At 39.5% G+C, this 26,086-nt stretch overlaps 1 protein-coding gene across 9 annotated transcripts; it reads right to left on the reverse strand.

Moving 5' to 3' along the window:
• Window positions 1–358: 358 nt before the first annotated feature.
• Window positions 359–24,637, reverse strand: LOC148814606 (ataxin-7-like protein 3). Of its 9 annotated transcripts, none has more exons than XM_088906180.1 (15): window positions 24,197–24,637; window positions 22,032–22,122; window positions 20,886–20,998; window positions 20,217–20,346; window positions 19,342–19,513; window positions 18,683–18,780; window positions 16,216–16,274; window positions 14,072–14,117; window positions 8,652–8,689; window positions 8,341–8,409; window positions 8,185–8,228; window positions 6,492–6,563; window positions 5,741–5,877; window positions 5,100–5,282; window positions 359–1,938 (listed from the first exon to the last, which is right to left on the reverse strand). In XM_088906180.1, the coding sequence occupies exons 3-14, from the start codon at window positions 20,934–20,936 to the stop codon at window positions 5,116–5,118; spliced, it is 1,083 nt and encodes a 360-aa protein (XP_088762306.1). In that variant the 5' UTR covers window positions 20,937–20,998; window positions 22,032–22,122; window positions 24,197–24,637; the 3' UTR covers window positions 359–1,938; window positions 5,100–5,115. The 9 variants fall into 9 exon arrangements, with proteins under 9 accessions (XP_088762306.1, XP_088762307.1, XP_088762305.1 ...); XM_088906181.1 differs by having other exon boundaries at window positions 359–5,282; window positions 24,197–24,330; window positions 24,481–24,596; XM_088906179.1 differs by having other exon boundaries at window positions 359–5,282; window positions 24,197–24,330; window positions 24,450–24,596.
• Window positions 24,638–26,086: the final 1,449 nt, after the last annotated feature.

The raw sequence follows: 26,086 nt of genomic DNA on the forward strand, positions 1-26,086 counted from the left end.
TTGGTAGATTTATTCTGACTTTCTTAATATTTTAACAAGCTATTTAGATGATAATGAATTTAATAGTGGTTAGTTTTTTAGATGCATGACATCAGAGGAATAGAAAAATATGGATTTTTAAAATATTCTGTTACTACTCAAGCTCTTTTGTGTTGTTGCAAAGACTGGTGTGTAATAGTTTTGTTTTTTTTCATTTGATTTTTTTCAACTGTTAAAAGGAAACTGTGTGTAAACCATTACAAGATTATTTTTCTCAGGGCGAATTTGTATTTTTATGCTAAATGTGTGCAGCTATGTGAATTTTGAATCAGAATTTTGTATCTTGTCACAGTTTTACAGGAAAGAATCAAATGCAACAGCATTTTAAAGACTTTATTTACATCAAAAGGCAGATACAGTTCACTATGGGACAATGAAAATTTACAGAATTAACTAGCTGTACATTATGAAATACACAGATATGAAAAATATACCCTTTTTGTTTTGCCATGTTCTCAATACCACAGTAGTTTAAACAGGAGAGGATAAGTGCATGCATGTTTCCATCACACTGATACCATATGCTATCAGTTACAAATGACAGAAAAGATACATACAACTTGGTGTCACCAGATACGCACAGTATGAACCGGACTCCATTTTGTCCTACAGACTGCTTCAAACAGCTTTAAAAAAAGACCAAAGGACAAAGAGATGGAGCACTCAAGCATATCGGTAAACTTCTTTTCACCTCATTTAAATACCTATGCTTGTGCTACTGAGTGTTCTTAATCTTGTGGACTTCTAGGTTGACCACAAGACTACCATGGGTCTTCTCACAGAGATAGTGGATGAACCAGAGTCAAGTCAGAGCACTTTGCCTTATTTCCTAACAGAACAATGATGGTTTCAGCATAGCTGATACCCTCCATAGACAAGATTTTTTTAGTCCATACAGTGTGGAAGGAAGCAGCAGTAACAATGCTCAAGCAGTACTTGTTTTAGCAATGCAAATTAAGAAATCATACACCATACACACCAAAGGAACTGGCTAAAACAGGCTCATTATGGACCAAACTGGGTGTTTTCCTTTATACATTAGATTACTTAATTTTCAAAAATGTAGATGACTCTATTCTTTGACAGCTTTAATTACATTGCTAGTCTTGAGCAACTAACAATTGCAAACTACTGTCAGGGAAACTAAAAGATGTCTGTGGGTTGTAACCAAATCCCACTGAACAAAGAATGGATTTTTTAAAAAGCTGTTTAGAGAATTGTAATTGAAGAAGTTTAAGCATCATTGTCCAGAGTGCCAGTGCTACTGCAACTTCTCCCACGTTGAATTTAGCAGTGGTTTCGGAATTACAATGTAATGATTAAGTGACAAAGTCAGGCTCACTGTTTTACCAATAGCTTGCTCTAAATTTCAGCTCTCATCTCTACATTTGTGAGTCTATGGAAACATCCTGCTGTACCATTTTTCTTTTCTGTTCCACAGAAACAAAGGGGGAAAACAGCCTCTCTGAGTATATACTACAGTGCTCATATCAGGTTATTACAGTATTGAGGTAAAATACAGCATTACAATGTCCAACAACACATGGTAAGTGTGTCTGAATGCTGGAAGTCCAATGTCCTCAAGTATATTTCTGCCAAGATCCAGCTGACAGTTTATTTTCCAAGATTTCTGAAACCGTAAGATGATGCCAAAGATGCAGAGCATGGATGGAAGCTAGCACTACCTTGACTCAAGCAAAATAGTTGGATTTTTATCACAATCAATCATACACACTCACATACAAATGTGCGCACAGACACACATAAAGTGCAATGGGTCTTTGTGGCAGAATCAACACTACGGCCACAGACTGACCAAGTCACTCCCAGTGAATGAAGACATCAAGATGGGATGCTTCTAGATAAGCTCCTGGCCTTCAGTTCTTCTCCGTCTACATACTTAAAAAAAACACGTCCACAGTTTCAGCTTTAAAAACTTCTATAAAAGAAATAAAAATATCATTATGATATGTAGCTTGGTCCCAGAAATAAAGCAATACCAATACAATTTAAAATACTCAATGTGTGTTCCTGGAATGCTCTACATTTCAATCTCTAAACAGTCATTTCAAAATCCCTTTTTACCTCTGCACGTCTGACATTGCAGCATTTATAAGAAGCAGATCTACAAAAATAATAGATTTAAGAATACTGTTGGTAAGCCATGTTCAGAAAATGCCAGGAGGAGCAAAAGTAAAAAGAAACTCCCCCAGTGGTGAGCAAGTAAACAACATGTCTGCAAGACCCAATGTCCCAGTAAAATGGTTTCTATCAGAGAGGTTGGATGCAAAATATATAATCTTCATCAGATTTTTTAAAAATGCAGGACTTGCACCTAGACGTTCATGAATAATATTGCGCTTCCTCCAAGCACAACTAAAGAACATAGTTTAAATAAACATATTTGGAATTGTTCCCATTCCTGAATGTTTACTTCTTTCCATGTATATAGTTTTGTTAGTTTTGTATTTGGATACAAATTGAGCCTACCTAATCCATTTACTACATAATACAGTAGTACACATGCTGCAGAGAAGGCAAATCTCTGGAAAACAAGCCAGAATATTTCAAGATGACCAAATTTGCTCACATTACCAAAGGCAGCAAGTTCTACATTCCAGTTTTCTGGCTTGCCACTACCTAACTGCTTCTTCAGGTCCAGTGAAGACAGGACTGAAGGCACAGAGATATAAAGGGATTGAGAAATATTAATTCTGCAGAAATTACTTATTTCACTTGAAACATTAGCTAACACTAGGATGAATCAAACACGTATACTGAAAACAAACAATAATTGATCACATACCATTCTTGGAGATGAGGGCTGTTGATATTTATCTCTGTATATATATATTGACAATGAGAGATCTTTGATGGAGACTAACAGTAAATGTTATTTTACAGAGCCCTTTTCTAAACAAGCTGTTTTGTTTTTATCCTGATTTTCTAACAGTGAACAGTTATTGACAATGCAAAATGATTCACAGTCATTCAACAATATTTTTAAAAAGCATATTATGTAACTTTAAGATAAACTGCAAGTACACTGGGACTTTTAAAATTAAATATTTGATGTGTATGTTCATAAGCACAAACATTCAGTCCCACCTAATTCTCTTTAACTAGTTCTTACTGTGAATTTTCTTGTTCTATTCAACAACTCCCAGGAATACAAATCTTGAATAATCTTAAATACCCAAGCTTTCATGGGGAAAGAACGTTCTTCAGTCTCATTCTCCTTTGCTGTTATTAAGCATACCTTAATATGCATATGACACAAACATTATATGTTTCTGTGTATGTAATATATAGACACAGTGTATTGTAAAATTGTTTTAAAAAATTGGGTTATACTAACTTGGGTTATAAAAAATGAATTTTGATTTCTCTATCAAACAGAAGGTAAAACATATGTTTATAATATTATGATACTGTGATGCCACGTAAGCACTCACATTAGGATCGTGGCAATAGTTTGTAAGGAAAACCAATTTACAACTGGAAATATTTTCCACTTAATTTAAGGATTAAATACCAAACAAATATTGCATTTGTGTAATGATAATGATTCAGTAACCAAACAGGCAAAAGGAAGCCAAAGAAAATCAGGATTCAAAAGCAAGACCAACATTTAAAGTTAATGGGTTTGTGAGGCAGAGACACAAGCAGCATGAATTGTTGGTATAAACATGAGCTGAGTAATATGGGACTAATAGTATTTGTTGAGATTGCAATGCCTCTTGGTATACCTTCTAGCTCAGTGAGAATAACAGTTTGGTCAAAACAGTTATGGACCGTTTTCAGAGTCTGGAAATGTAAAGAATGTGGACTGGACTGCTATTTCTTTAGAAAAGAGCTTGTAAAATTAATATATTGCAGAGAATCTACAGCCAACTGTGGAAAGAATGATTTGACATTTGTGGATGTTTGAGGTTTTGGGGACATAAGATGTATTAGAATTGAAGGCGTGTTAACCAATGGAGCAAATTTTACAAACGCTATTCAATTCCAGTCATCCACCCGATTTCCAACCTCTTTATCCAATTCAGGGTTGCAGGGGAGCTGGACGCTAACTCAGCAAGCAACGGGCACAAGGCAGGGTTCACCCTGGACAGGACACAGCAGTCCATCACAGGGCACCATTCAATTCCAGGTCTGGAAATCACATAATTGGTACAGGGCAGGCAGGCCCAATACACTGAAATACAATTACAGAATGTAAGGAATGCAAGACCTAATAAAAAATGTTATCACTATAAAACCCAAGCTTTTGCACAATATTTCACATGCTTGTACTCATGACACACATAAATTAAGCACTGAGTCTCAATAGAAAGTGACTGTATTCTGAATAAGGCCCATTTCTAATCTTTTGCAATAATAATATACTTAAACAATCAGTGTTGAAGTTGCTGTAGGTGCATTGCAATACAATCAATTTAGAAGAAAAAAAAGTTCTCTTCCCCAGCAGGTTCAAACTTATTGAACATCTCATGATTGTGTATTATGTGTGTATGTCTACTTTTATTTCTGTCACAGTGACCCAACATTTCAATACGCACACACATACTCACCGACAAACACAAATATGTTCACTTTTTTAAAAAACGTACTCCTCCACAAACACCAGCTAACTATTAATGTCAGTCACCAAAGGGATTCTATTAGTATCGATGTTCATATCATGGACATTACTGTAATTCATCCGTTCACTCACATCTAATGGCCTGTTGTAATTGATTGGATTAAGTTACACATGGGTTTATGCCAAAGTAATGCTTTGCCTTTTTCTCTGTTGAAAGCATTTCAAGCAATGGGCTTTTAACTGGGGAAGAACCAGTAAAGGTCTAGGACACACAGTTAAAAGGGCAGAACTGCGCAGGAGAGGGTGTGCCCTCACAATCTGGGCAGACTCGGGATATTTGCTGTACATGTAAGAATCCCACTACATAGGGGTGCCATCCTGTTCCCTTAATCTTTATATTCCTCCCTGGGTAAGTGCTAGCAATGTACTTAGAGCTGTGAAGAGGCCTCTGTGGCTCCCCTGGATACAGTCTCACCAGATCTCCTCCAGCCTCAGTTCATGTCATCATAGATACTTGGAGTGGGAGGAGCCGGCAGCTTAGGTTTCTTCTTGCGATTAGAGGAGCCCAGGCCCGACTGAGAGCCCCCACTTCCCCCACTACTCAGGCCCAGAGAAGGCTTCTTCTTCTTGGGTTTCTTGGATTCAGAGTTGTTGGTACCTGAGAAGGAGAATGAGGGGGTTGAGCCTGAGTGGTGGTGTTTAGCAGTCAAAGAACTTAGCTGCTCAGTTGCTATGTGCTTCCACTACTGCTGTTTAAAAATGTGCAAATTATCATGGCACTTATTGACAAAGACAGTTATTGCTATTTTAGATGGAATTTGACATTCTGCGGGATTCAGTGAAACTGGAGTAAAGAGTACTTTTTTAAAAATTTCCTTCTGAATGTTGCATTACCAGCACATTACCTAAAGACAAAGGCTGGACTCTGTCAGAATGGGAGTTTTTGCCAAGAAGAGAGCTGCACCTTCCCTGACAACAGTTTAACTAGTTTAACAGTCCAATCACAACAACTTCAATGTTAACAGGAAAGTCAAGCTTCTAACCAGGAAAACAAACCAACCAAATAACCCAATTGAAGATGCCCGCGAAATGGCTGCCTTCTCATTCTGAACTCACTTGCTTTTGAAGATGCCGAATCTGAAGGGGAAATGTCAGAAGAGGCATCCCACTGCAGCCTGCTCATCAGGGCCTGGGTCTCTGCGGGGTCGTATGTGTCATTTTCAACAATCATGTCCGAATCCGGCAAAGTAGACCTGCAACCAGAAAAAAAATAACTAAACTTGAGCACCCAGAAAAAATTTGTGGAAATCGCAAACTCCACAAAGAAGGCACTCCAGGAAGGAATTGAACCCAGGACTGCAGAGAGGTGAGGTAGCAGCGTTAACTACTACACCTCCATCCTGCCCCTAGAATCTATTTTGTTTTTTTTGCTTGCTTTTTATAACATTATAATATAAAAAAATACATGTAGATTGTTTACCCTTTGTATCCTTCTTGATTTGGAAATTAGGCCAGAAAATAGTCACTGCCCGCTGTCTTGTGAAGAACTGTGTTCTAACACTGCATAACACCCAAATCCTTCCTCTCTTCGTTTCCCGATATTCAGTTTTCTTAAATGCTCTAGGAGAAGGAACCCCGGCCAGCTCACGCTCCAGAAAATGCCCTGCCTCTGGCCAAGCCACTGCGGGTCTGGAAGTCAGTAGGACTGTACCTGTCCTCAAACTGCACCAAGGCCTTTTCTCTTTAGGGGCGTTCAAAGCAGAAAGAAGCAGAAGTGGTCACGTGCCTCTCCCGGAGGTCAAACATGTCTGTAACAATAGCTATAGTGAAGCACATGATTACAAATCACGACATCGGGCAGACTCACGCTGAAGGCCCCAGCAGGTAGACACGGACTGTTCGCCTCTGCTCATCTGTGTGCTGGGGACATCGCAGTGACCTGGCAGGACACACAATGTGGGGTTAAACCTCTAGGACACGCTCCCAGATCAGAATGACAAAGTTCAGGTAGGAACCCTGTCACCACCAAATTAAAGCCAGACTGTGTCATTAGGGTTTTTGACAGAGCTCAAGCACAACTGACCCCTAGTTGGCAGGCAGTGGCCTTTATTTAGATCATGAGCAACAAATGACCGTAGCTGGGGTTTCAAAATCGACAATCCATTTCAGTACACATCACGTTATTTCTAGATCGCAGTGCTTGACGAGTATGCTACAAAAGAGCAAATTATAAGTGCCCACATGCCAGACAATGTAAAGGCCCATTCCTTTACATTGTCTGGCATGTGGCTGACAGACAATCTTTCAAATGCTTGTATTTGTGCATTTTTCACATATACGTATCATTAAATACATGAGACTTATTTATAAATCAAACTTCTGCAGGAATGGCTATCTGAAGTATTTTTTTCCCCATGATCTGGAAAAGAAAATGTTCCTGTATCCACTTCTTGGTTTTTTATGCTACTCTCTTCCCTTTTGTTTAAAAGCTTCTGAAACCTTTGGAAGATCCTTAGCTTCAATTTAGTTAAAATAAATTTATTTTCACTTTTAAGAATGATCCAACCCTTTCAGTATGAAGCAATTTTGGAGAATGGATGGATTGCAAATACAGTCAGCCCTGTCTTGTATGGGAGTGCATCGCCCTGTGCTTTTCAATGAATCTGTATATATGATACTGCATGTAGCTCACTGCAGGGATCAGGTTGTGACTGGGCATTCTCAGGTAGGTTGGTTGGTACCTTCAGTTTGAACAAAGATTTCTAAATTACTCATAAGAATACTGGGTGCCTCTGTTCATTCCACGGACAGCAAACCTCCCATAAGTCATTTAATAGAAAAAAGATACTTGTCTCATTCTCCGGATATGACAGAAAAATACATTTTGATCAAAATAAGGAAAATAGGACAGCGGCAGTCCTGGGTTCAATTCCTGGGGTGCTTTCGGCATAAAGTTTGTATGCTCTTCCCATGTTTGCTTGGGTTTCCTACAGGTGCTCTGCGTTCTTCCCACAGTCCAAAGACATACTGGCAGGTTAATTGCATCCTGAGAAAACTGCCCCTAGTGTGAGTGTTTGTGTGCCCTTTGAGGGACTGGTGGGTGACCTTGCCCCCTTTGCTTGCTGGGGTAGGCTCTGGTGTCCCCTGTGACCCCGTACTGAACAACGCGGTTAGAAAATGGGTAGATGGATCAGAAAGATATCTCTCTTATACTGTAGCATTGACGTTATAACAGTTACACGACCCTGCTGCAATAGGCACTTGCAAAGCAATTTCAATATCCCATGCAGTGAGACGTGGACTTCGTTTCCATTCCGAGGTTAGAAATCCAAACCAAACCCAAGCCCTCTTCGCAGGGATTCCTGGGAAAGGGGCAAAACATTGGGACTGGATTTCCCAAAGAAATCCAAAGGAATAAGCTTGGAGGACAATATTTTTAAACCCCCTCCTGTATGTGTATTTCTTAAACGTTTTTCTAGCATCTATCTCTGCTGATGTTGTGTGTAAAACCGTAGAACATTGCTATAGAGTGGCACAGCACAATGGCCATGTGTCCTTACCGTGTGCACATCTTCTTAGTATGCTCTGAAATCACCCCACACTGCTAAGGAAAAAAAGAGGGACAAACTATGAATAAAAGGAAAGGTTTATAATGCAAAGAAATGTATGCATCTATAGATTTGAGTTCCAAAAAGAGGAAAAAAAAGTGGTCTTACTGTAGTCAGCAGTGATCGTAGTTCCTCTGGTCCCAGTGTTTCATAACTGATGCCTGAGTTATAATTATACTGTAAAGAGAGGAGAAAGGGATATAATACTTACTGTAGGTAAACACAGTGAAGACAGACCATCAGTGTTATATATTTATATCTTTGGTATGGCTTTTGCAATACTATATATGTACAAATGCAAGTATTGTCTTAGGAGGATTGTGGGTATGAATATTAATTTCCTTTGCCATTTCTCAGCACTTGGGAGACAGAATCATTTTATGACTTCTAATTTTGCCTTTGTATGTATAAATCATTACCTTATAAGGATCTGTACTTCCGCTACTGTTAAGTTCTCCTGAAACAAAAATGTTCAATAAGCATTAGCACACAGTATAAGGATGAAGACTCAATAATTCAGGCTTTTTAGAGCTTAGTTGTTTTCTTTGGAGACTCTCAATGGTATAGTTGAGAAGCGGATAAGCTAAGGTTTTTGGAGGTTTGGGGGTGAAAAAGTAACAGGGCCATTAGAACACATCTAGAGTGAAGGGAACCATCAGGTGTGAACTAAAAACCATGATTATAATTGTCTCGTAAATATAAAAGTCCCAACAGGACACCCAAAGTTGATAAGTTGATGTGAGTACACAGGGAAAAACCTTGTCTGTCATCTATCTGATACAAAACAAAATTCACAAATATAATGCTGATTATGAACAATTTAAGTCCAGGTTCTATTATGCAGGTTTATATGGGCCTGGTGAAAATATTTTAAATATCCAAATCACCATCATTTGTCATTTTTAGTCTATTGCATCCTCAGAAAACCCAACTTGTTCAGATGTGAATGCCCTTTGCATTCTGATTATTTCCTCTGTTAATGTTCCAATGTAGAAAATCTTCTAGTTTACTGCCATCTGATGAATGGATGAGCTCTATTTTCAAAGTACTTCATTCCTTGAGTAGGAGGCGTTGAAACTTGAAATTGCATTTTCAGTGCAAGTCCCTTGACCTTCACATTCAAAGAGACTACGGCAGATGTGAGACTTCTGAGATGTTTTCACAGACCATTTGTCCCTTTTTTTTAAAAAAAATGCACCCAGGATTATAACCACCAGGTGTTTTTTTTACGTCAGCTCATAGCAATGACTGCTGGATGGAAGAAGAAGGGTCGAAACGTTCTTCTGATCCTCCCAAAAATCAAACCATCCATTTTGCCAAAATCTCAGGAAGCCCCCTGGGCCCAGAAAGTCAAAGGCTTTCCCTTTGCTTGAAAGCCCTGGCAGGCAAATCTCAACCACAGCCCTTTTCCCTCCACTACCTAGGTAACCCCAGTCAAAGACAGCTGGGCCTGAACCCACAACACCTACAGGGTGAGTCATTCAGATAGCCCCCTGTCGTACGCCATGTTGAAGGGGATCGTCAGTCAGCTTTTGCCACATGTGTTGAATGCATGATGTAAACTCATGATGGATTTTATATGATGTCACCCCTAGTTTCTGCAAGGTAGGGTAATGCAAAACATTGGCTCATTTCTTCTCAGTTAACAACTTCATAAAATAATCAATAAGCACGTCCTAATGGCTATGCTGGCAGTCCAGTGCTATTGTTTATTACATGAAAGGTAAAGTAAAAGAGTAAATGAGACCGCCAGCCGGAGACACTGAGTTTGAAAACGACTTTGTCAATGTGTGTCTAGACAATAATGGGATCAATAAGCAAAGCGACATGGGGATTGGTAAGATGATAAAGTGTTGAATTCAAATGATGCGAGGTAATGTTACAGCTCAGTATTGGCTGTCTGCATTTAGAATACAATGTTTTTCAGGTTTAGGCACTATAAAGGAAATAAATATGTCCTGAAGTTGAATAAACACGAACAGTTCCAAACTAAAACATATATTATGTACAAAGAACTCAATTTTATATAAAGGAATTCAATGACTAACCTCAATCACACACACAATCTAGCAGTTAATTCATTCATATTCCCAAAAGAAAATGACAAACCTATCCATAAATACTGTAGGTATTATTACCTCAACAGGGAAATAGCAACCTGGTAATAAGTGTAGGTGCTGTATATAGGATTTAGGACAAAAAATAGAATCTTTTCTCTACCTCAAGGTTTGTAGGTATTTGAAAGCACCTATCAATGATAACAGCCAATAATGTTCTAAAGTTCTGGTGTGTTCCATCCATAAATAGGCTTGCAATCGAAGTAAAACTTTGCTTTTTGTAGCTTTTTTAATGAGGTTTTTAATGAGTGTACTTCCTATTAAATCAATTTGCGACAAATTGTACTAACGGTCTTTAGTTTCATTCGCTGTCATGTTTATTATTTTTATCCCGGTGAAAGTGCATTAATTTTCTCTCTCGGAGATGGTGTAGGGGGTGTAGTACTGTAGGTGGATTTAAAAAACCAACTGGCTATTCTATTTTAAAAAAGAAAGAAAAAGCAAAAGCAATGACCATGATCATTCAGCTCATTTATTAGTTCAGAGTTCCAGGAGGAAAACCCTAGGATAACAGCTTTTCAGTTCATAAGATCCTGGCAAATTTAGCAGCAGTTGTAACTGGTTACATAGTCTATTCATGCACCTTCTTAAATGGAACACATAACACAGAAAAGAAAAAAACACAAAAAATAAATACTACACAAAGCTAAAAATGGCATGATCCTATATTTTACATTGTAGCAGCCACCTGAGTTGAGATAAAAAAAAGAAACGTTGGTTATTTCAACACATCCTAACAGGAGCAGAGCCTAAAATGGAGACAGACAAATGGCATAAAAAAGCAACAAAGAGACCTCAATATTTTCATTGTTAACCACAGTGCTCCTGTTAGCTCTCAAACTAATGAAACAGAATCTGTGAATAAGATTTTTTCTCCCCAAAAGATATGAAATGGAATCACATTTTTATGGAATGTTTTGCTGAGAACTGGTGGCTACCAAGTACTGCTTTGCTTCTGTCTTCATTAGAATCTATGGAAGTAATAGTCAGCAAGAAAAACAGCAAACAGATGAGCAGACCAGAGTAACAAGCACCTCATTTATGAATAAGATACATATTTACATATTTAGATGTAGGTTTCTGATAATAAAGAAACCTTGAATTAACTTCCAATCTACAGACCAGCTGCACACATCACAAGGAATGGAAACAAATTACCAGAACCTTTTCAACACTGGTAGTTCAGCTTAAAGTTTTTTGACCAGTCTTACAAATGTAATACAGACAAGGGAGAACAAATATCTCTGTACCCCTTGCCATGAGGCAATCATCTTATGAAGACCAAATAAGGTGAAACCATAGATTTGTCTCATGCCACACTTACTAAGACTGCGTACTGCCCTAGACAGTAATGATGACAGAAGCTGACTGCTTTGATTTCAAAAGGAGAATTACACCAGGTACTTGTAATAATGACTGCACTGAAAACTTCAAAAAGCCATCTAAAAAACAATATAGAAACATAACCCGTTACCATACGGTTACAGATATTACCTTGAAATGCAGCACTTAAAGTTTGCATTTTCAAACGTTACTGGATTTGATATCCCCTCACTATTGCACATGACTTCAAGTTATTGAATGTGTCTCATTTCTATACTTAATGTACTTGCCAATGTGCGTCTTTATAAAAGGTTGAAAAATGATTAGAAAAATAAAAATAACAGTTCATCTTGACTCCTTGATTCTAGATAGGGGAAGAATAATCATTTCTAGTCTTGTGGGCAACTAGATACCTTCCATACAGGAATCAATTAACAAAGTTAGCTCCTTTGAAGCCCATGTTCTCTCCTTTATCTCTTGATAAAAGAGATGCTGAAGTATTCTTCGTTGAGTTTCAAATTCTTCACAGTCTTGATAATTTAACCACGTCCCTTTACAGTATGTCCCTTACTTAAAATCCAGCAGATTTCTCTATGCCCATCAGCATAAACCTGAAATAATTTTCCAGGACCTCAAAAACATCTGCTGTGATTTGAAAAAGAAAAGAAAATCTCAGTGGTTTAAAATAAAAAAACAAATTAAAAAAAATGTTAACTGGGCTTCAGAAAACTACTGGCAGTTTGGACACAAAGTTCCAATTCTGTGTTAGTACTTTTTCCAGAATATTCACAAGCAAAGATATTGAACAGAATGAGGAAGAAAAAAAACAGTACTTCTAAAATATACTGGTTTCTAAGGGTAGATCAGGACAACAGGAAAAATAAAAAATACTATCTTCACCTGATTATATATTCTATATACAGCTCTCTAGGATTTTTCATAAGTGATCGTCCTGGACTGGCACTATTTATGGTGGTTTTTCCTGGTGCGTTTGAAATCCTTGAAATAAGCCCGTATCCTGAAATGTGACCCTAAGCTGCTGCGCCAGTGTTTGAAATAGCCAAGGGTCACAGGGGGGTCACCTCCCTCCCGCCTCTCACTGAGAAAACTCCTCGTCTTTCAAAACGAGAGCACGGCTCTCTGGATCCAGCGGTCGTCGCTTAGGGGCCAAAACTGCTGAAACATCAAGACAATCGACATCTTGTGATCTTGCAGAAAAGGTTCACACACAGAAGAAGGTTAGTGCCAGATCTCAAAACCCAAGGGACTCAGCTGAAATACCGGTCAGGTGCTTCTAAAGCCACTCATTTCAAACAAAATTAACTTGTATTAAAACAGGGCCAGACTGTTACACAATGCAATTCAAACAAATCGAAGCTACAGATCAAACATTATACAATCTACCAGACAGCACAGGTCCTCAGACCAATGTTTTGGCTGCAGTTTCAGCAAGATGTGTTCAATTCTACATTATACTTACTTTAACCTCACTATCATTCTTTTAAATGTCCTTCATTGCCTTGGGCATTCTCATAATCATAAACCCAGTGTCATATTGCTGTTCTTTTCAGCTTTAGAAAAATTCAGCACAAAATGCAACAAATGCAAAGACTGTTTTGGGAGTAGTGGGTTATGGCAACAACGTGGCGTTCTGCAGACATGCTGGACTGAAGCAGCAGGAACTCCTGTGCTCTGTCCATTTCCAAATGGAAACTTGTACTCCAGCAAAGCACAGTATTCAAGACAACATACTTGGGTACGTGACCAAAGCTTGGCTATTAATCATGCTGATAAATAGCCTGATTAAATACCTTGAGAAGAAACCCTTTACTTCACTCAGTGACTAGGAAGTGAAAGGCTGGGAAACCACTGCTTAATCTACCATTAATATAATACAAGTAGATAAAGGATTGTTCTTCTAGTCCTGCATTTACTCTTGAATTCCCCAGAGAACAAAGAATTATTGCAAGTACATACCCGCAACACCTTCAAAATGCGGGATTTACCAAAATTGGGAAGCATACATGAGACAAAGTTGTCTTTCTTTAAAAAATCTTTAAGAAAATGATTTAGTAAGGTATTAAACTTCATACAAGCACTTTAATAGTGGCTACGAATAAACCTTAGAGGCAAACTTTACATAAGAGTTATTTGTTTTTCCTCTAGTTTACATTCAACTCACTGCTTGTCTCTGGATACTTCCAGGGATCTAGACATTCAGTAAGTCATGTTCCAGGTGTCGCCTTGTGTTTGTGCAAACCTTGAGTTTTGAGAGGACACGAAGCAAGCGAATTATATCCACAAGCACAGCCACTACCTACTGTATAGAGCTGCAATGGATATCAATTGTATTTACAATAGAAATATTTAATCTCTGCAGATGGAGAGCTATAACTTACCATTTTTATGTTTTAATGATTTTGATCTTCTAGGTGAATTTGGATTCTGAAAAAAAGCAGAAAATGAACTTTGTAATCAAATTGAGCTTGAAGGAAAAAAAGTACATAGGCATGCACACAGACACAATCACACACACACACTGACCAGCTCTAACCATGCACCACTCAAATACTGCTTCAGCATAAAACATAGGCCCTATGGAGGGATGATCCTTTTCATTGTAAGAAAAAAAAGACATGTTGCTTAAATGGTTGTACATTCCACACAATAGTCCAGAGAACAGCAAAGTCTTATCCCAAAACTCAGGGCAAGGTAGGTTAAAACGTAATCTTGGAGATGATATTAATTATTAATTATGGGGGGTATTTCTAACTGATAATCAAGCAAAGGTTAAATGGAAAATGGAAAAGAACAGATGTTGTGCTTATATTGGAAAGCACCTCTTTCCACAAAGAATTCGAAACAGTATACATTTTCAAAGCAGGCTAACATACTGGGATCGGTGACAATGATCCTGTGGACCTATTCCCCCATTACAAAAATTGCTAGTGTTTCTATGTGCACATTCAGATAATTACACAGCAAGCCCCCTCATCTATCCATTTTCTCTTTTTTCCCCCCGATTCGGGGTCATGGGGGAGCTGGAGCCTACCCTAGCAAGCAACAGGCACAAGTAAGGGTATACCCTGAATCACAGGGCAGACACACACACGCACACCAGGGCCAATTCTTCCAGAAGTCAGTTAGCTTATCAGTATGTTTTAGCACTGTAGGCGGAAACTGGAGCACCCAGAGGAAACCTATGTGAACATGGGGACATACAAACTCCAGGCACTTAGCATCCCAGGTCTAGAACTGAACCCAGGGACCCAGTGCTGCAAGGTAGCAATGCTAACCGCTGCACCAAGACCCTTCACTTGCACATAAACTGTATGAGGGCACAATGCCTGTGATTTTAACAAACAGGCTGAATGGTTTGGATTGAAACTTCTACATCAGCTCTGGCAACAAAGGCAGTATGCACTTGAATAATAATTCCTTAAGCTTATATAGTGCTTTTCTGGACACTCCCTTCGACCACTAGCACCAGTGAACAGCACCACCTGGATGATGCGACGGCAGCCATAGTCCACCAGTACACTCACCACACATCAGCTATCAGTGGGGAGGAGAGCAGAGTGATGAAGCCAGTTCAGAGATGGGGATTACTAGGAGGTCATGATTGGTAAAGGGCAGGGAGATATTTGGCCAGGTCACTGGGATTGACATTCCTACTCCTTTCGAGAAATACTGAAATTTTTAATGATCACAGAAAGTCTCATCTGAAGAACGGCGAGGCAGTATCTCATCTTCACTGGATAAAGGATACCTCATGGATATTTAAGCCAGGCTTTTATTTAAATCATTCTCTGCATTTTCTAACACAATGACTGGAATTACAGTTCCTCCATTTTCACTACAACCCAGAACTCAAACTAGAGAAAGCAAAACTAATTGATCTTATTTAGTGGTTTTAAAAATCCTGTGTGATAAGCAAGTCAACACTGATGTATGACCACTGTCATAACTGGTCAGAAATTGTTGTGTAATTTAATTTTCCTGTTGGGCTGAATATAGCAAAATAATACAAGAGCAAAAAGCATGGTGCATTATTAAAGGTGGTCAGAATCTATGTGTGCATATACACCCATACACAAGTACGCACACATACACAAACATTGCACAGTACATATCTAAATCTGTCTTAGGTAAAAGAAGCATCCCAAAAAACACAGTGTAAATTTCCAGATATCAGCCTCAACACTTCCACTGCTCATAATATATAAATCAATCTTCCCCTGAGCATCTGCAACATTTGCAGGATATAAACCGATACATAACCACATTCTGATGCTTCTTTGTCCATTTCAAAGCTGCTCATATTAATATGGCAGGTCTACAGCCAAGTGTAAACCTGCCATATTTTTCCATACCATTTAGATTTGAAACCCTACAATTTCAACAATTGGCAAAGGGGGAATTTATTCATCTGCCTGAAAAAAAATGAATTTGAACCAGTAAAATATCCCCATTTTGCCTTTATGAAGGTTAACTATTAACATTAGTTTTTTTTTAAAGTCATTGCCTAAAAAAATAAACTTACCAAAAATACAGGTTGTTTCAAAGAATGTAAAAATACCTTATCTGACTTTCTCTTCTTAGCTACAAAAGAAAGCAAAACAAAACTTCAGATATAATCAAAGTTAAAAGCATTCACCTAAGAATGAGAGATGAACAATTTATTACGCTTGTCAATTTCTTGCTTTAATAAACCACAAGGCATACACAGCACATTGACAGTGTTAAATCTGCTTTCTGATCTGCAAGTGGTCAAAGGAATTTTAGGGAATGTAAATCCAGAAAAGTAGAGGAGTGCTATAATTTTTACTTTGCTTTAGCCTTTACTTTCTCCAACTGTCTGTAACTGATCTGCTGGAGATCAGCACAATTAAATGGCCATCTGTGTTACAAGCTGTTCCTCCTCAAAGCGTCAGTGATGAGTGCAAGACAGAAAGATGTCAGTGTGTTAAGGCATAATAATAAAATATGACAGGTGCCCACGTTAGGCCCAGAATCATTAAAGATTCTGATTTTGGACTGGGTGAATATTATACTTCAGAGCCTCCTATAACAGGCCAGGTGAAGGCACCAATGTCGGACATCAGACTTTTTATATTTATCAGTACTTATAGTTGAGAAAATAGCACATGATCTTCATACTAAAGAGGAAAGGAAGAAGTTAGTTTTTTTATATATATATAAGGAGAGGCATTAAACAAAATAATATATTTTGTGTTGCAATCACTCTCGTTAGATTTAAAGCTTTATGACAAAGTAATCCTTCCAAGTACTTATCACTGCTTGGTTACAGCTGTAAATAATACTGAACACATATACAGGTAGAGGACAAAAAATGGAAACGCCAATGTGAAGTCACTCAATAGGGTGTTAACAGTATGGCTTGTGTGCACTGTCTACCACCATCAGGAGCTCTGTAGGAGGGATGCAGTACCATTCTTCCACGAGAAAGTGGCATCAACTCCTGCCTGATTGCTAGATTGCCGATTGTCTCAGACTCTACTCCAAGATATCCCATAGACGGTTGGGTTTAGATCTGGTGACTGACAAAGCCAAAACATTTGGATAACCTCAGTTACTGACCAGTGGGGGACCACGTGAGCTCTGTGGACAGGGGCACAGGCATTCTGCAAAGCACCCTTCCTGGCTTTCTAAGGGAATGAGTGCACTGAAAGCATGCCAGGAAAACGCAGGCCACAATATTACAGATCCACTCGAACCCTTCATTGCAGTGCACTCAGGACTGTGGAGTTCTTTAGGTCGGTGACATAGGTGCACTCATTTATTTGTCAAGAGCAGGGTGTAGGATGATTCATCTGAACACATCACAATTCTTCCCTGTTCAGTAGTCCATTGCCTGTGCTCTTTGCACCACTAGACTCATAAACATGCACGGCCAGCTCATCAGGATAACCTGATAACGGTATCCTGCTCTGTGGAGATCCTGGCAGCCCATTTTTAATTAAACTGGCTGATAATATGCCAGGCTTAAATTAGCAGTCAAGTGATTTGCTGTTCCTTGTCTGTTTTTCCTTACACCTTGAACCAGTTTATAAATATCATGATCCTGGAGCAGGGATTTTCTCCTACTGCTGCCCTTTGCCGATGATGTTATTTCCTCAGAGCTCCATGTTGACATCACCTTAGACACCGCTGCTCATGAAAAAATCCACAAGTTGAGCTGTCATAATCACTGAAGCTTCTGTCAAACGTACCCCCAAAATCACCCCTCTTTGAGAGTCACTGAGGTCTCCTCATGCTGGCCATTATTACAGGCAATCAGGCCTCTCCAGCAGTTTTACACATGACCCAAAGTATGCAGGGATGTTATTTGATTAATTAACAGTGTGGAAGCCCTTGCTTTCAGTGTACTTAGTGTTCCTCACTTAACTTTTTTGTCCACTACCTGCAACGGCTAAATGGAGTAATTTAGCTAAGGCTTGTCATCTTTAACCAGGTACAGAGACAGTGTACTGCTCCTTGAGTAGACTATTAAATTGATCTATTTCTAAGGGAATAATGCTGCAATTGTCTGACAGTGCTGTGAAAATGCCCTGCTGGAACCATTAAAATCCTGGCTCAATCACAATGGCCTGTAGTTTATTTTTAATTTACATAAAGTACAGTGCTGCATTAATACTCAGGCGATCTTATGTTGTTACTTCTCAAGAATAATTTTTCATAGCAGCACAAGAGTCAGTACAGATGAGTTACATAAAACTCATATAACAAACACTCATACTAACTCTTGTTCAAAGCCCTGGGTCACACATGAAATTGTGAGCCAATTCTGTACTAATGCACATTGATAAAATCAACAGGGGCTGACAATATATTTTACATCATTTGCAGAGGGGTTTTTGATCAGAGCTAAGCGGCAGCAAAACAAATCCCTTCACCCACAGGTGCTGAATTCTCCACGCCGTGCGTGACGAGCCAAGCATCTGTACGTTTACCTGGAATAACAGCACTTAGCTTCAAGCTCCTCTTACCTTTCTTTTCTGACCCATACGACCAGTCATTATCATTGATGTCATCGTTGTCTTCTTGGTCACTCTCCGATTTGTTCATATTGTTACTACTGGCTATTCTGTTTTAAAAAAAAAAAGAGCAGTAAAAACACCTGTAAAATAAGAACGCTCCATCTCAGTCCACACGGAAAACCTGAAAATTCGTACAGAACTGCCCAGTGGTGGAGCTCTTGACTAACCATGTATTAATGATCCTTAATTCTGCATAGGTACCTGTGTACTAATCTATCATCAATACAGGCTGTGCCCACCACCTTGACCTCACATTAAACACCTGCAGGCTCACACTGCCCAGCTAACCTCACATCTCCGAGGATGCACATGTATTTCATTCTTACAAAGTTACTGTGGGGATAAGCATCAGAAGGCTGGGTTCGGAAACGACCATTCTAAATTTCTCAGCCCAACAAGGGGCAAGTCTGAATTCTCTTTAGCAGAGACTAAGGGAAAAAGCGCTACAGTCTAACCACACACTAGAGATGGCAGACAACACCGTATCTTGACACCCCACCAGTCAGCCAAACATTGCATCTAAGCTTAAGCCCAGAGCTGGAAAAGCGACTGGCACTGGACGGGACAGCTGGGGACACCCAGACAGGACGGGCGGGAGGCCTGCTGACCTGCGGTTGGCAATGCGGCTGCTGTTCCGTCCCATGCCCAAGCACTTCTCCAGGTGAGGGGCAAAGCGGGACGCCGCAATGCTGCGGTTGCAGTTGGGACACACGCACTCCTTATTCTTCCACTGGTTATACACCTGTCCAAAAATATCCACCCCAGGCTGGTCAATGATTTCTGGAAGAGAAAAAAAAAATAATGGTTAGCATTAACACACTGGCCAGTTATACTGGCATTAATAAGCAGGCCAATATACTGGCCAGACCCCACTGAACATGTGAACAACAAAGACTGTGAACATATCCCAGTAAAACTCAAATTCCTGCTCAAATACCAGACAATGCTGTTTTTTTAATCTCAGGTCACCACAACTTTCTTGAACCCGATTATCCTGAAATTTCCTGTGCAACATTATCTAAAAAGTACAAGGAAAAAGATGCTGACAGACGATGCAGGGCTTCCATGACTGAGAAAAACGAGAGTAGGGCACCTGCTGGTGGATCAAGGGCTGAATACGTATGTATTTTCCATAAGGGCATGCTAAAAGGACTCCTTTTCAAGTGACCCATCGTTCAGTTCCATGCTCAGCCTGGTTTGGTTTGAACCACAAGCTTTTCCATGGCTGGCTGAGGTTTCACACCAGTGTTGAAGCCAGATCCAACACTTAAAGTGAACTAGGTCCTAAATTCCCCATTTAAAACAACACTCCCACTTGCTCACTTTATTATCGCACACCTCTCCGTGTCCCGCAGGTCTGTTCCACACACAAGGTGCTGCACTCAGTTTAGGCCCTGGAGTTCCAGCAAGAACTGAAGCTTTGGGCTGTCCCACCATGCTAAGGAGAACCTGAGTTGATCTAAGTTCAAAAACACATCATTACCAAAGTCCTTCATGCTCTCTGGGTCTTCGTCCAGGAAGAAGTAGCCACACTTGACAGCGCGGTGGACTTCGAAGCACAGGCCCAGGCAGGCGTCATCGATGAGGTCAGTGTAGATGTCATGAGCTAAGGCCTGGGGCGCAGAGGAGGGAGTGGAAGAAAGTCTCATGTTATGGTCTGCTAGGGGTCCTGCCCATTCAGGTCACAGGGTCTTCTGCTGTCGTGCCCCCAAACTCCATAAAGAGAAATTAGAAGGTCCAACAAAAGACTTTTCACCCAGTTTGGGTGCTTTTAAGTCTAGCCTAAAAAAATACTTCCCGAGAGTTTTTGGAATTGTTTCATTGTGTGGATCTACTGCGTTTTCCTTGGAACTTGGAATTCTTTTCAATTGAATTTGGTTTAATGTACTTTTCATGCAGTGCAAAGTGCTTGGTGATTTATCTTTCAAGGCGCGACAGAAAATCAAATGTTTATAATTATTATTATTATTACACCAACACCGCTTTTCTACATTGGTCCTACTACAGCATTTTGACTTCTAACCAACCCACACCACCACTAAAAGAGTTACTACTAAGAACATCCAGTCTTGTAAAGACTTTCAGTTGGTAAAAAGTATGTCAAATCAAGTAAAAGGAAATGTCTCTCTTTCCCACGGAACAAAATTCTCACCTCCAGCTTGCTGTTGTCCAGGCCTGATAAAGACATTTCCTCCATTTTCATTTGCAAAAATTTAAAGGGGGAGGGAGTGCTGTCTACATAGTACAAATGGTGGAACAATTAGGCTGTGAATGACAAAAACAAGCAATTGGCTACTAAATCAAGGAAATAAAAGCACAAAAGCATACAAGTCAGAAAAAAACAGATGACTTACAAGACTGTAGAAAGTTATACAGAATCACAAGAAGTGGAATATCTGTTATATTGGGTGTCTTCCACCAAAAATCAGTGTTACAGAAACAGCAGTCAAATCAAAATACTGCATGTACTAGAATATAAACACTCACAAATCCTGAAATAAGTAACAACCATTACATGCATTATATTACGATAGTTACATTATTTCAAAGTAATCAACTATTATACCACTAACATGTTCACATTTTTTAGGTTGATGGATGTGAGTTCCATGAGCTCAAAATGTCAGATTATATGCAGTTCCAGTTCTTCTTTTTATTGTTCCTTGTTTCTCAATCCCATAGAAAAAGGGAAACTTTCGCGTACATGTACAGTAAATCGTGTTTATTGAAACTGTTTTGTCAACTTCCTCTTTCATTTTGGTGGCATCAAAATGATGTTTTCTTTTCCTTACTGCTCTTTCTCAAGATGCAATTGCTTTCCAAAACTGACATCTATAGGGATCTTGTTCTGTAATATGTTGCCCTGGCCTGTAATACAGGTCAGAGCAGAGGTATACTTCCACTACACAGCTCATGAAAGTACAAAACCACACAAAATATTATAACACAAAAGCTAATAAAGCACTGGTCCTCTCAATTTGAGATATGCCATATATTCCATAAGATTTTAAATTAGTGCAGCCCACTTCAAACTCACTGTTTAAGCAGGACAGTGAATGAGACAGAACTGCACATCTCACACGCTTCCTCAGCCTTCAACAGGACTGAGATCTGTGGATTGTTCTGGCTAAACAAAGTGAATTAAGTCTGTATCTGGCTTCTGAAGCCAACCATGTATTGCATACCTCTTGTGAGTCTATTAATTTGACTGAAGGTTCTTAATAACTTGGACAGCAAGTAAAAATGACCCCAAAGCAGGCACAACAGGACTTACTCTCAATGGACCCACAGTACTTACAAACACGCAGAGCTGTGCCAGGCTGGCGTGCACACTTATTCAAGATGTGCGTTCAGTGGGGAATGATGGCCTTCCTTCTCAAAGTCTCTTTCTGCTGAATGGGAAAACATAATTCCATAGCTTTATGCTTCATATTAAGGCTGAGCTCTTCCAAATTGCATCATTAAAAATGGATGACAATGAAAATGTATTTCTAATGGTATTCTCCTCCTTCTCTTTCTTAGGTTTTATTTTTGAAGTGGGTAATCCACTGTATATATAATGTATAATTATATACATGTATAATATATATTTTCGTGCCACAATTACAATGAATAAAATACCCACTCCAGCTACATTTCAATTTTACTTGAAGTTGGCCCAAATTAATTGCTGATTTGCAAATAAGAGGTTATTTCCACGTTTCGACAAATCCAAGGACAAGCTGCTCTAAAATGTCTGGGACCAGACTTGAAAACACAACCTCTTTAGTTTGGTTTCCAAAATACTCTAACTGTAAGCACATTATAGTTAGGAGAATGTTCTTTCTTGAGGTCATTTAATTTTGTCACCAGAAGAGTGTTTATAGAGTTCTGTTCATACAATGCACTGCAAGAAGATTAAAATACAGCAAAATGAAACCTGATTGAAACAAGTGAAAGAAATAGTCTCAATCTGGGAAAACTTGACTGTGAACAAAACAAGGGATTCCGTTTGTCTGCAAACAAGAAGTCAGTTACATGATAACAGTTTCACAAAAAATATATATATATATTCTAGTATGACAGCAAAAGAGTTACACAACTATATACAGGGGAACTAAATGGATGCCAGAAAAGATTAAAAACACTTTTAGAAATATGGCCAAACAGGAAAATTCAGACGTAGCTTTACAAAACATAAAACGAGTGTTTATTTTATTCTTCCAGGAGGCTGAAAGAGAAACGTTTACAGGACATTGCCAACAGTAGAGGGTGTAAGTGGGGAAAAAAGGACCAGATGCAATGGATTTCAAAAGGAAAGGCTTCTTTCTTCTTGTGTATTTAGCTAACATGAGGTCTAAATGAACGGATTTCACTTGACAAGTATGAACAGAGGCCAAATGAGACCCATATAAATTAAAGACAACCAAGAAAACGATCGCCACTCTACTTCCAAACTCCGTACAGCTAATGTACAGTTTCATAACAAAAGACCCTACTGTGATTATGCTCTTAAAAGAGCAAAGCGCATAAATCTTTAAAGAATGCTACAGTGACGTCTCTAAATTAATGAAAAGATAGGCTGCAGTAATTCTGAAGTCAGCTGGAAAAAAAGTTCACGGGCCTGTGTCCAGTGACTATCGGATGCTGAACTAAAATACATACTATTGATCTGGAAAAACGACAAGATATTTGTTAAGTATGTAGCTGCAGGAAAGACCTGCGCCGTACAAATCGGACCAAAACTATTCATTCGTACGGACGGCGTGATTTAGTCGGCCGTATGCGTTACAGTATTTACCAAGATATCCTTGTCTCTCATTCTCACAAAGAAGGCCAGTAGTTATTAAAACAATAACTAATTACTAGGTAATACAGTTACATTAAATACGAACAAGAGCATTTGCAGGATTAAAAAAAAGCCCCAGCCAGAATGTTAACACAAAAGGTCTCGTTGTTTTAATTACACCAAAAAAAGCTAAATATAATCAGACATGCATGAAATCCAAAACCGGCGTCACTTAAAAAATTATTATACGTACAAAGGACACATTTCAAGCCTGTGTAAACACACACCTTTCAAATATTTTAAGACACTGAAACACGGAACGCACTTTAACTGCATTACTGCTCACTTTGTTTCCGACAATTAACAAACACGTTTTTTCTCTGAACTGAGCACATGCAAATAACGAACGGTTTTGCGGGGGCTGTAATGCATCAAACTACTCGCAGCCCATCACAGAAAACAACAACAACAACAAAAACTTAAAACGATTAAGAAAAGCCAAGCAGGAACTGTTTTACAGCTACATACCACCCTCCCATTTAAAAATATCAGCATCCATAAATCGTGCCTAAATAAGATTCGTGGTCAGAGCGGGGCTCGCTAATCAAAGGTACGTAATAAATTCGTCAAAGGGATCGTCAAGAAATCCGAAACAATTGTTACTGGAAGTGATTTTTTGTAACCTGCACCCTCACCCTTGTATAGCCAGGGCCGAGGCTGGAGATCAGAGCCGATTCCGGCAGCTCTCCGTCCAGCGAGGCATCTCATGTAGACAGCGGTGTCCTGTCCGCTTTCATTATTACCGTCCGAAAAAAACTGCACTCCAAGCCTGTAATAAAAAAAGACGCACAAAATTCCACCGCACAATTATCTAAACGCTGTCAAAAATAATAAAAAAATAAAGGAATAAGCTGCCATTTTTTCCTGCAGGCAATGTTAATCAATTACCTATAGTTGATTTTTGTTTTATACAACCCACCCCAACAAGACTTCTGTCTCTTTTTTTTTAACCTGCAGTAATACTGCAGACGAGCTTGTCACAAGCCGGTCATCATTCAAACTGCGATCAAAGAGACGGCTTTAAATGGGGAAGAAAAAGAAATGCAATAAGAAGGAGAAAAAAAAAAAGCAAAAGCTCGGATCAGCCTACCCCGCTAGGGTTGAGCTCCGCGCTGCTTGATGGACAGACGATCCGACCAGCAGCTCAGCGACGCAGTCAAACCAGTCTCCAATTACCGACAGGCGGGGCGGAGATTAGTTTACATTATCCCCCCCCTCTACTGAAGTTAGGTTGCACGATTATAACACAACCAGTGTGTAACAGGCGAGTTGTTATGGACTTCGTTTTGTATCTTTAAAATTGCCAGCAGTTTGGGAGTGACGTCAACGTGATGTTTTCATCCGCCGTTAGGTTTGCATTTATACATGTTGATGGCTTAGTTACCTCAATGTTTTGCATCCGGCGGATAACATGTGCGGGAAGCCCGGCAGCTACAAAAATGAATTAAAATGTTGTCTCATCCTAGGATACAAGGAAGTTAGGTGGCAGAAATGATCCTGTGCAGAGGGCAGGAGATGTTTATAGATCTTGAGAAATCTGTTGTTCAGCACCTACCACTATCATTCAATGCCATGTACGTTGGTGCAGTATTTTGCATTTTAGAATGAATGTTGCGTCACAGAAAAATCATGGGAGACCTCCGAGGAAAATCAGGCTGCTGCTGTAAGGGGGGGGAGTGGACCAGTAGGTGGCGATCTTCATACTGGAATAGAATTTAAATCCAGTGCCCCAGTATGACAACGGTGGCGGTGCGGTGGCTCTGTGGCTCAGGATCTGCGCCTGTGGCTGGAAGGTTGCCGGTTTAAATCCCGCGGCCGGCAGAGGAATCCTACTGCGTTGGGCCCCTGAGCAAGGCCCTTAACCCCAGCTGCTCCAGGGGCGCCGTATAAATGGCTGACCCACTGCTCTGACCCCCAGCTTCTCTCTCTCTCTCCCCCCTACTTAATTTTAGTTAATTTCTTTTATATTTCATCATCTAAAATTCTAAATTAAAGTTGTGCTATTTAACCATTAATCTGCATTTTGTTCCATTCTTTTTACCCATTTTTCCAATTCAGTTGCGGTGGAGCCTGTTCAGCCAAGCAACAGGTGCGAGGTAGGACGCACCCTGGATGGGACGCCAGTCCATCACAGATACAATCACACTCATCTTCGCAGAAGCCAAACAACCTACCCCAATGTTTCAGACTGCGGGAAGAATCCAGAACAGCTGGCGGAAACCCACAAGAACATGAGGAGAACATACAAACTCCATGCGGACAGCACCCCAGGTCCAGCACTGTGAGGTAATGTTAACCATTGTGCCACCTAATCAACATTCTCAATTGATGTATCCATCAGCTTATTGCACAACTATAGCTTGTCGATACAGATTTCCCCCTTTTAAGGAGTTCTTCGGGAATTTGTAGTCTTGGATTTAGGTATGGCCTGGTACATCTCCATTATTTTCGTTATAATGATTGAATATTGGTTAAGTGCAAAAAAGGACTATAGTAAATATGTTGTAAAAGCTCACCCAGAAGAT

Source organism: Atractosteus spatula, chromosome 26 (genome assembly GCF_055471065.1).
Source record: "Atractosteus spatula isolate fAtrSpa1 chromosome 26, fAtrSpa1.hap1, whole genome shotgun sequence".
In the NCBI taxonomy this organism is placed as follows: Eukaryota; Metazoa; Chordata; class Actinopteri; order Semionotiformes; family Lepisosteidae; genus Atractosteus; species Atractosteus spatula.